This window comes from Misgurnus anguillicaudatus, chromosome 12 (assembly GCF_027580225.2).
Source record: "Misgurnus anguillicaudatus chromosome 12, ASM2758022v2, whole genome shotgun sequence".
In the NCBI taxonomy this organism is placed as follows: Eukaryota; Metazoa; Chordata; class Actinopteri; order Cypriniformes; family Cobitidae; genus Misgurnus; species Misgurnus anguillicaudatus.
In genome coordinates, this window is record NC_073348.2 from 32,272,904 (window position 1) to 32,285,271 (window position 12,368).

Sequence of the window (12,368 nt, forward strand, 5' to 3'; positions counted from 1 at the left end):
TGATCTTTAATTCATACAACCAAAACAGCTTTGGGCATTGCAGCCGTCAAACAGAACGACTCTGTGTCGTTATACAGCGTGTAATGAGATGATGTTTTATGGGCTTGATCTTAAAATTGAGGATTCTATTTATGCAGTCGGGTCATTTCTGCAAATTTTCTCGGTTGAAGGCTTAAAGGGAATGCTTCAGGTTCAATTCATGTCAAGCTGTTTGTACAATGCGGTGCATGTTGTCGAATATTCAATAATTTTTATAGCATTCCTCAGTTTGCAAAAATAAGCAAATATTACATTTTAAGTAAAAACTGCAAATATGTCACCCTGTTTGTGAAAATCAGATTAAAGTCATTTTTAATGATCTACTGTTTTCTACATAAAATCATCCTAAATAATGTAAAGAATATTCTGTAAAATATAACCTTGATTTCTTTAATATTGACTATGTAAGGTCATGTCAAAGATTGAAATAAATGTGAAATCAATGATTGGAATCAAATTTTGATGCTTCTAATCTCAAAATTAGATTATTAGACTTTAGGCCAGATTTCACAAACAAGGTCACTTATCTCCCCTCTGTAATGGCTTGCACCATACATCTTTAAAACAATAGTTGATCACAGAAGGAAAATATTTTCATAAATCACTTACCCCAATGTTGTTCCAAATCCCTAATGCTGCGTTCAGACCATAGACTGTAAAAAAAGATGGACAACGTGACGTTGCCTCCCTCCATTGTAATGAATTGAGGCCAAAAATGTCCGACATGGTCGCCGCCATGTAACGTAAAAACGTCAGTTTGGAGCCAAGGCATGTGCAGAAGGAATTGTCCGTGGAGCCAGAGGCGGATCCGCGGTATCACACTTTCGCCCGAACACTTGCGCGACCAATTCAACCACGCCAATCATTACGACACGCCCCATTTCTAAAGCATCAAATTACTAGCTAAAATGAAACTTATCAAAAAATGAACACTTGAACATATATCAGTGTGATAAAAACTACTTGAAAGGACCAAAACCATCTTTCGGAAACTTTTATTGGAAGTGTAAATAATTTTTTTATTTAGAGCAGAGTCCAGCCACCAGGGGGCGATCAAAGAGCCAGCGGCTTCACTTTTCAAGACTTATGAGGCACACCCGGTTCAGACCAGCTGCGGTAGAGGCGTCAAGCATGAGTGATTTCAATGTCAAGTCAATGTAAAGACACGTTGACGTGCGTCTGGAGGTCTTGCGACACGAATGAAGCGTTTAGCGCGGTAGACGCGATTTCGCTTCATTTGCGTGTCTAGTTCGCGCAAATGTCGCGAATTGAGCGTTGTCGCGGGAAACGGGGAGGCTTGTGAGTGTCCTGTAAACTGCTATTCAAGCCTAAAAAAGAATTTGACGTCACCAAAAAAGTAATGTGCCGTGAGAGGTTTAATAAGAATATGAAGTGACGAGAACACGTTTGTGCCGCCCAAACAAATAAAAATAACAACTTTACAAACAAATTGTTGAATAAAGTCGTTAGTTTAGTTTTCTTTGCGCACAAAAGTGTTTTCATCGCTTCATAATATTCTTTATTGGCGATGACTTTCATTCTTTTTTGAGCTTGAATAGTGTCCGTTGTTGAATAATAGTCTACAGGACACTCTCAAGCCTTTCTGTTTTTATCAAAACAATCTAAAAATATATTCCGAAGACAAACGAAGGTTTGGAACGACGGGATTATAGTAACATTTTCATTCTGGGGTAAACTATCCCTTTTAGAATTCAACATGCTATTTTTGCTACTGTACCTTTAAGATGTCTTTACCTGAATGACCTTTGTTCTGTTTGCTTACAGTGGTACATGATCAGCATAGTCCACATCTACAACCGCTGGAGGAATAGTGAGATACGTTGCTATGTCAACGGACAGCTGGTTTCCTACGGCGACATGGCGTGGCACGTGAACACCAATGATGTAAGTGCATCTGCTTTCCCCTTACACCCCAATCCTTTACGTTTTTATTGTGTTTACACCCTTGGGAGACCAGAATAGTGAACTTCAGTCATTTTGGTTATTTCTTTGAATATTGCGCTACTGCGGTCCAAACGATTTTAAATTCAATACACTCTCGTCTCTGTGGATCAAAAGGAAAGTGGTGCAGTATATCAGACAAAGTACACTGTGTGTCTGTGTATTTTTGTACAGTATTCCCTTTAAGCAAACTTTTTTATGTACATTATGTATAGACTATCTAAAAAACAGATAAAACAAGTTAAAGGTCCAGAGGGCCTTTCAAAAAAAATAAAACTCCTAAAAAGTTAAACCGATAGATGGAAATAAGCTTCACCTTTTGTATTTTTCTTCACGTTCGGTATTTATATCACTTTTTCTTCTTGCAGAGCTATGATAAATGTTTCCTGGGGTCATCTGAGACCGCTGATGCTAATAGGGTGTTTTGCGGGCAGCTCGGAGCCGTATACGTGTTCAGCGAGGCACTAAACCCTGCACAGATCTTCGCTATTCATCAGCTGGGACCTGGATATAAGGTAAAAACCCTAAAAGCACCTCCCTGTGGAGTCAGTTGAATCGCAAAAATTGTCCTTTCGCTTTTTACCGAAGGCTCAGTGCTGTAATTAAACTCTATATTGAGAGCATTGAAATGGATTCATTTGGCACTGATGGTCATTGTAACATTTCCGTTTTAAAACGTAGTAAAAGTCTTTGCTATGTACTTCTAGTGCTTTTTAAAGTAGCATACCGTACTTTCCAAATCGTACTATACTGTACAAGTCATGCTTATTTTTTTTTTTTTAAAAAGCTCTCAACATTTCATAAATTACAGCATGCAGTTTCTCAGTTAACGGTTGTACGGAAAACGCAGCCAAAAATACAGAAATTTACTTGTAAAGCCTTACTTGTCCAATACAAAAGTATCTGATTACATGTTGCAGTTTGGGTAGTTAAGTGATCTGTGGTCCTTTAGAGTCTCTCTGACTGCCATCGCCCCTGCTAAGGTTATTCCCTCCGCTACACCAGCCCTATATTTTCCTGGTAGATGTTAATAACAACTGATGTACCCTCTTTATTTCTCTTGGCTTTTTCTCTTTCATTAACCGGACTCACACCTCTCACCCGTGGGTCTCCAGGGTCCACATGCATGTAAGGGCTGATTGCTGCTTCTACTTGATGAGGTAGAAGTGTTTATGGTTAACCGGTACTTGACATAGATGAACCCTTTAATAAAACGTTCAGCAGCATTGACAGGAAATGGAGGACTGTGTAATCGCGTCTTGCCGTTCTGGTCGGCCAATTAATGGGTGTTTTTTAGAGAATAGCGTTGGGGGGGAATCCGGGCTGTCAACTTGAATCTTTATAACTTAACAAATAAAAGTCTCCCGCAGAATGTTCCTCTCTAGCCGAGCGTAAGGCTGCCTATGCCTAATTTATTCTGAGCTTGTAGGAAATGTGCTGATAGAGCTTGTTTACCCGGGTCAGATGATCTGACGATTATAAGCAGCTTTTGTTTACTTCAGTCAGATGATGTTGTCGTACATTACGGCTAAATGTGGACATATTTTTAAGAACTTGATCTTTCGGTATTCATGTCTGCATTTGTTTCTCTTTCCGTCAAACAGAGGACCGACTGTTTGGATTCATGGACTGTTAAAGCAATTAGACACAAGGCCATTTGTTACCGTTGTAAAGGGGTGAGGGTGCAATGTCGACTAGTCATGTGTCAAGTTTTGACTAGTTTTAATTTGTGTGTACTGTTTGTAGTGTGCTTTTCATGTAAGTCAACTTTACCCCAAGATATTCAATAATAAATTGTTTACTACTATTAATGTAATTACAATCAAAATTTAAATGCCATCATTCTAGAAAGCACATACATGCATCATTAAAGTAATCAAAATGTCTCCAGTGTCTTGCTATACATGTCTGCTAATGCAAAACAATACATTTGTGTAAGAAATAATATTTTGAGCTTACTTAGTGAACAGTACACAACATATTAAGTGTCAAGCAGGGCTGCAAGACATACCGAAAGTCAGTGGGATATTGCAAAGGTTCATATTGCAATACATTTGGTAACGCTATAATAACTGAATGACTTATTCAGGTTAGGTTTACATTTTAGGTTGACTCTGAAAACAGAGAGACTGGTGAGAAATAGAGAGTGATGCTTTCTTTTGAAGAAAAAAGTAAAACGTGTGTATTGGTTTTATTATTTGTAGTTTTCAAAGGTGTAAATTTTAGTTGGATCTAACAGTGAATAGCAACCAACAAGTCCACGGCTCACTCCTCCCTTTCGCAATGCATGGAGAAGCTACGGTGGCCGCCACAGGACAAACACATAATCATCTGGGACAACGTAGTGATAAAACGTGCTCTTCATTTGTCTGTTACTCTTACTGGGCTACTGTAGAAACATGGAGCGCAAAATGGGAACTTTCATGTAAGGAACCCAAAAGTATATGTAGATTAACTATTTCCCCGCCATTGACGAGTTAACTCGTCAATTAAGAGAAAACGCTCCCTGCCAATAACGCGAATTTCCGGCTTATCGCAATACCGCTATTATCCACCAGGCACACTTTCGCAACTTATACAACCTGGAAGTAACGCCTCACGTGAAAGAGAAAGAACTCCCCGTATGTTATAGCCTGACGTTGTCATACTCAATTCTAGTCAGAATTTGAGTCTGATACCGCTCCATTGAGCTATAATTATGAGGCATGTCTCAACCGAAAAATGCCTCTGCACTCAATTGGATAGACCTACGACCAATCAGAGCAACGGAGTGTGTGACGTATGTTGAAATTACATCTTTTGCAGCCTGACTGAACTGCTAGTTATTTCGCTACAATGACACTAACATTGTGATTATACGAATGTACATCAACACCTACTATGTTTACAACATTTCGTTTATATCACAACATTAAGTATTTACTAAGTCATACAGTAACACTATCTCTTACCATTTGTACGTTAGGTGAACTTCATCCACGACGATACCCATTACGTTGGCTTGAAAATATTGGAGCCTAGCATGTCCCTCCACTTATTCAGCAACCACAATTCCGGGCTTCCGAAAAGAAGCTGGCAACGACCGCTAATTATATCCATCTCGTCATGCACGGCGAGTTGCATCGCCGTGATACCAATTTCAGTTGCGACCAACTTTTGCCGAATCCCGTAGGAAGGACGGCAAAAACATCAACAAATGTCTTGCTCGCGTTTCTCTGTTCCTCTTTTAAAACAATGCTCTGTCGATATCCTTTAGACAGACTCAATGTCAGAATCCACACATCTGAATTCTACAGCGGCAGCCATTTCGTTGTAAACAGATTCAACACACGCGCTCTTTGGTGATGTGGTTCATTACGTTACTGTTGATCATCTGTCCATCATCGTATAAAGCCCGCCCTGACAATTTGATTGGTTCGACCAGCTTTGGGTCTAGCATAGTAGCTCCTCAATGCAGAAACCCCACACCGATCTTCCCGTTCTCAAAATGTTGGCACCCAGGCTACGTATGTTATAAAGATCGCTCTGCATCTGATCTTTATCAAAAGTCCTTCACAAAAATGTAATTATCTCAGCTTTTTGCTTAAATTTTTTTTTTTTGAAGAAACCTACACATATTTGAGAGGTGATATAAAGAGAACTAATGAAGGTAGGATGAAATGGGTTTTTTTTAAAGCAGAGGGTCTGTTCTTTCATTTGATATATAGTATGTTTATATATTTGAAGAAGAACATTTTCTGAAAGGCATTAAACTTTTGTGAAAATCATGAAAAATGCTGGAGCTGGCTGGCAACTTTTTTTTAAAAACGCTGGCAGGGAAAGAGTTAAAACAGCTAATTTTAAGTTAATAAAAACAATACAGTTTATTTGGTAAGGTCTTTATACACCACTGATAATATAGTTATATATATTATATTGCATTTCTGTCAAGAGATGTTCCTACAATTTACACACTGCACCTTTAAATATTCTAATATAATTTGTTCAAACTTATAGCAGTGTCATTATCGTATACCGCATCAGCTAGCAAGCTATTGAATATTGCATTTCATCAATACTGTGCAGCCCTAGTGTGAAGATTAACCTGGAGAACACAGACAGGTCTTTTCATTAAACATGTCAGTGTAAGTTAACTGCGTCTGAGCCGCATTGTGATGGATTTACCGTCTCTAGTGCGTATTGAGATATTTTTAATTATTAATCCTCATCTCACACGGCTAACAGTTCACCAGCACCTGATTGAAGCTCATTGCTGCTATATAAGAAAAATCTGGAGAGTAGAATGTGTGGATTATTTATGGGCCATTTCTGTGTTTGTGTGTGCAATTTAATGCTGTATGTGTGTATGATATTTTATCATGCACACCCTGAAGATCTCTTTGGCAAGTGACACCTGCTATTCACCTTATTCCGCCACGCCCCTTTTTAATTCTTCGCTCTTCCGCATTTTGTCAACCGACTTCCGCTGCTCATATGGCACAGTGCATTCGGTGGTTAGTTTGGTGGTTAGAAGATTGTTTGTAGTTCACTATAACTTTAGCGAAATGACAAATATCGCTACTGCTGTAAATGTTTTAAATTAGGAGCACGGAGAAAACTTCATAAGACGCTCGGATAGTCTTATATTGTCCCATCAATCGTCTCGTGGTTAGACGATATGAAGCGGCCGCGGCAAGTAACCTGGCATATTTAATTACCTCGTCCTGTCAGGAGTTGATGGAGCAGCATTGAAAATTATTAAAAGTATGTCTACCAATATTTACACAGTGATTTCGTCTTTTTTTATAGCAAATGTGCACCTTATCCAGTCCAATAACTATTTCGTTTTTATGTGGTACCATGATAGAATTCATTTGCAAACTTGCCAACACTTATTCCTTCAAATCAGGAGACTTAAATCCTTTTAAGTGGAATCTACAAAGCTCACATATGGTTTAAGAAATTCCTTACAGATAATATCTGATCACACTGTAAAGGTTTATATAACTGCATGGCAGGTTACATCTGATCACATAGTAAATGTTTAATATAACTGCATGACAGGTAACAGCTGATCACATAGTAAAGGTTTAATATAACTGCACAACATCTGATCACATTGTAAAGGTTTAATATAAATGCACAACATCTGATCACATTGTAAAGGTTTAATATAAATGCACAACATCTGATCACATTGTAAAGGTTTAATATAAATGCACAACATCTGATCACATTGTAAAGGTTTAATATAAATGCACAACATCTGGGGCCTATACCATGAAGCTGGTTTAGTTGGTTAGCCAGCTTTGTTTAGGATTAGTTTGTGCAAATCCTGGGTTTTGGGTACCATGAAAATAGCTTTTACCAACAAGGCCTGCACATTGGCTTGGTTTTGTCAACCTGAAACTAATCCTGTAACCCTGAGTTTGTTTAACCATTTTCATGGTACGGGCCCCTGATCACATTGTAAAGGTTTAATATAAATGCACAACATCTGATCACATTGTAAAGGTTTAATATAAATGCACAACATCTGATCACATTGTAAAGGTTTAATATAAATGCACAACATCTGATCACACTGTAAATGTTTAATATCACTGCATGACATCTAATCACATATGAAGGTTTAATGTAACTTTACAACAGGTAAAGCAAGACCACCCTGCAATAAATTAAGACACAGCTTTATCGGAGTCATCAGGAGCTGATCCCAAGTGTTTATCTGGAAGCTGTTGGTGTATGTACTGGTAAAGTGCTTGGTGACTGTGTAATGGATGCAATATCAACCCTGTGTAAAGCTGAACCAAAGATGGTTGTTTCTCAGTAGAGATATGTACATTTGTGCCAGCTCAACACATTGAAGCAGTTTCTCGGACAGGGTTTACAGGATTAGGATTTAATTATATTAGGACATTTTAGTTTTTACAAACAAACCCTACAAAAAAAAATCAAGACTGGTGCGCATCTTGTGACAAAACAATTATATATCTTGAGGTATGTCAGTAAAAGGTGTTTTTAAATTATTGTAGCTCAAATATGCATTTTAGCTTGGGACCAGGATAAGCCCTGTCCGGGAAACCGCACCATTGTTTTCCCATATCAGATGTAGGTTGCTTCAGGTTGAGTTGTGATTTTAAAGTGTAGTTGTGGTCACAGACGGATGGACTGTGTTTCTGCATCACAGTTTAGGAACATGTTGATTGTATCATCCTCACAGTTGTCCACTGCATCACTACACTTCAATGCATCTGTGAAAACAATATAACCATAAACATTTTTATGTTAGTATTTAAAATAAACTTGCATCATGAGAATTAATATATAAATGGCACCCATCCTTAAACAGAACAGTGTGTAAGAGAGAGATGCATTAAAAACAGACAGTAACATTATACACACAACCTTTAACTTCAGTGTTAAATAATACGTTGTTTAATAGGTCATTATCAATATCTGAATGAGAAATGAACTGACATTCTAGCATCTGAAATCTCAGTAACTTGTAGGAATCACGTGGGCTACTGTAAGAATGCAATGTACTATAATATCTCGTTGTACTATCGTAAATATAAAAATATAGGTGGACAATTAAAACCATTCAAATAGTTGCATTTTATAAACTAACGTTACTGATCTTAAGTGTATTTGTAGAACGGACTTCACAAATCTAACTTTAGGCGAACGAGCACAAAGTTAGCTAAGATAGCTTACCTGAAACTGGCCACCTTTTCAACACCCGGCGTGGTTTAAAGTTACCGGAACATCGTAGTCGAACCTTGGGATAAGGGTATTCCTCAGTTGGATTAAAATTGGTAAGAAAGAAACATAAAGGCGCTCGGGTGAGCTTTTTAAGCTTTAACGCGTCGCCTTCAGTCACTGCCTCATCTGCTCATCGTCTATGCGGCCGGAAGAACGTTGACAAAATGAGCGAAATGGCGCCGCCCTTGTTGTCGTGAAAAATAAGGTGAATATGCAGTGTTTTATGTTATTGATAAGAAAGTTGAAGTTGATTAGTGAAAAATACTCAACTAGTTGGTAAAACCTCTTGTAATGTATGTGGCACAGTTTTACATTATGCTGCGATTTCCGTTTCAGATTCCTTAAAATAGGCATGCATGCTCTGCACCAAACACTGTACATACTGCATTTCTTTAAAAAACTGCATACTTCGCACCATAAACTGTACATACTGCATCTTTCAACAAATTGTATACTCTGTACCAGTGGCGAGGCCAGAAATTTTAAATTGAGTTAACCTTGGTGAAATAGGGTGGACCTTAATGCCTAAAAAAATTACATCATTTTACAATATAGTAGTGGTTACACGGATTACATTACATTTTTTGAGTCATTGATTGAATAATTTTCAGATCAGAAAATAAAAAAGGAGAGAACGAAAATAAAATAAGAACAAATCAAGAAATGATAAGCATATGAAAATAGAAAGGTTACAAATAAAGTAGAACAGTAGTATTTAGGAACAAAAATAGAATAAAATTCTTAATTTTATAAATTAAATATAATGAATCTTTTTAAAGCTAGAAAAGTGATCTTCTTTTTGCCTTCTGATGTTTGATTAACATAATGAAAAAAAACCATAAGCAGATTTCTTGAGGGTACTGCCACTTTAAGATCGAATACGATCGCACGGATCCATATACTGACACACACACATATGATTTTTTTGCATTTACTATAAGACATAACTTACTGTTTTATAAAAAATACTTGCCAAGACTTGGTACTTGGTATATTCTGCTTTTCCACAAATAAATATTTTGTCTCTTCTAACTGGGTGGGCCAGCCGTCAATCTGAGTGGGCCAGTGCCACCCCGGCCCTTATGTAGCCTCGCCACTGCTCTGCACAGTATACATACTGCATTTCCTAAAAAACTGCATACTGTATATACTGCAATCTTACAAAAAAATGTATACTCTGCACAGTATACCTACTGCATTTCTTTATAAATTGCATACTTTGCAGTTTGCACCATATGCTGTACATAGCCTCGCCATTACTATGCACAGTACACATACTGCATTTCTTAAAAAACTGTATATACTGCATTCTTTTAAAAAACAGTATGCATGTGTGCATACTACATTTTCCACACAACAAATGTGCATACTTTGCATAGTATGCATGCTGTATTTCCTAACAAATTGCATACTATATTCTGTACATAGTCCTTTTGTTAAAGTTATATACTCTGCATAGTACCCATACTGCTTTCTGTTCAGATTTGTACTTATTACTGTTTGTTTAAACATGCTGATGTAATGCCAGCTTATTTAGAAAGTTTTAATGAAGCAGCTTTCTAAACTAATATTACATGCACATAATTTACAAGCATATTCAAGGCCAAAGTGTGTGTATGAGTGTATGTGCCTGCATGCGCTTGCCTAGGGGTCACTTTGTGTCCTTAGTTGTCTCTTATCCTGCGAATGCCTGGATGTGAGTGTGTACTCTGTGTGTGTTACTGTTGCAGCTAGCAAGTCCAGATGTCTGGACAGCATGCGGCAGCAACAAGCTGCCTTCTGGCTGTTAGTTGCCGTGGTAATTAGCATGTGAGGTATGGGGCGCTTGGCATTGTGGCAAAAAGAGCCGCATGGACTAATGACTTTGTGTGCATTTATAGGTTATATAGATCATTGGAGTGTATGGAAGCATTCTGTGCTCTGGTTTCAGTGTTGTTAGTCTCTGTCGCAGCGTCTTGTACATCTGTCCTCTCATGGGATGGTGCAAAAGCGAGAGAGGGTAGGAATGAAGAAAGTGTGCGAGGTTTACAACATCGGGCGTCTGGATTGGTGGGTGTGTCGGAGCGATGACCCATTTTCAAGGCAGCTGGTTGAGTTTGTCGTCTGCTCCTTTGCCCGCTGTGACGGGAATGATGAATGACGTGGGAGCTAGAGAGGACGAGATTACAGCCGCAGTACTCGTGTTTTATGGTGGTTGACTTTCTATCCCTCTTGTTTTGTGTATAAATGTGTGCTTAAGTGGCTAATTTGATTAGAGGATTAATCAGATGAAAAGTGTTCCTGTAGCACAAAAGGTCATGGGCTTGATCCTAGCGAACAAAAATACTGAACTCAAAACCTCCTCACAAAGGAAGAAATGGGTCAGGTGAACCTAAAACCGGTGTAAAGCATTCCTTAAATTAGTTGTTTAGGGAGCCCACACACCAATTTGGCTCGGATGATCCGAAACATTAACATATTTCATTATTTTATATATACCACTGTATTTTAATTAATTTGCTATTTTTTTCAAAGTTTTGATTTTAGTGTTAGGATAAAGGTTTGAGTTAGTTTATAGTAAATATAAAAACTTTATTTGTTAACAATAAAAGACTTATGTGTGTAGTCTTTTACAGTAGGATAACTAATTAAACATTTGTTTGTGAGTATGTTGGCCTGGGGTGCGAGGCAGGGTGCCTGAGTTTTGATGCTGTGTTTCAATGCTTGTGTGCCAGCCAGTGTGTTGCTAAGTGGACACGTTGGCAGCAGTCCTGTGGAAACTTCAGCGAATCAGTGCCAGCGCAGGGGCTTATTTGCATCATACTGTTTTTGAAAAATTGCTCTGCGTGTGTTTGAAAGTGTGTCCCTGTATGTCTCAATACTTACTTTCTGTTCACAAGTGCTGCCTCTAGACTACTGATGCAATTACATGTTATCCATTTTTCTCACATCATGTGACATACAGCATCATTTGCGTGCATACATAAGAATGACATGCATAATGTATACTCCTATTGGGAGTATGAATGACTTTCACAAATATATACTACGACATTTAGGTTTTGTATTAAGAAACAATATAGGATTCAGATTTCTTTGTATGTTTAACTTGCAACTAAGTTTATTACTTTGTGTTCCTATAGCTCATTTGGTAGAGCTTTGCGTTTGAAGCACTAAAGTGCATGCACTGTGAGTCGCTTTAGATAGAAACACCTGCTAAATGCATAAAGGTCAATATAAAATGTAACTATAAATATGTAATGTAAATGTACAACTACTGTAGGTTTAAACCTGCGGACAACAAAATGTGCGACACACTAAGGGAGCAGTCACACTACACTTTTCGTTCCATTGACTTCCATTCATACGCACCGAAAATCCAAGTTATTTCACATTTCTTTTGCAATCCTTCCAGAAAAATTCATTTTTTTGTGATTGTTACAGGCAAAAATCCTTGGATCTTGTGGCACGTTTATTTAAAAATGCGATGGAATATGCGGGATATTTATGCAATTTTATGCGATGAAAAAGTTGCAAAAACTAAGTTGGGGTTTGCAGCTTTTCAATGATGTTGCGTAAATACGTCACTTCATAACGATCTCATAGCAACATTGGACATGGCTGCGCTTGTGTGAAGTAAATGC

General features: G+C 37.9%; 1 protein-coding gene across 25 annotated transcripts in view; it reads left to right on the forward strand.

Annotated features, from left to right (window-relative positions):
• The window catches only part of nbeaa (neurobeachin a), a 158,548-nt gene that overhangs the window by 84,296 nt on the left and 61,884 nt on the right, over nucleotides 1-12,368 (forward strand). For all 25 annotated transcript variants that reach the window (XM_055208098.2, XM_055208095.2, XM_055208107.2 and 22 more), the window contains exons 7-8: nucleotides 1,825-1,944; nucleotides 2,370-2,516. In XM_055208098.2, the coding sequence (XP_055064073.2) occupies nucleotides 1,825-1,944; nucleotides 2,370-2,516 (267 nt within the window). The remainder of the gene's footprint in view (nucleotides 1-1,824; nucleotides 1,945-2,369; nucleotides 2,517-12,368) is intronic.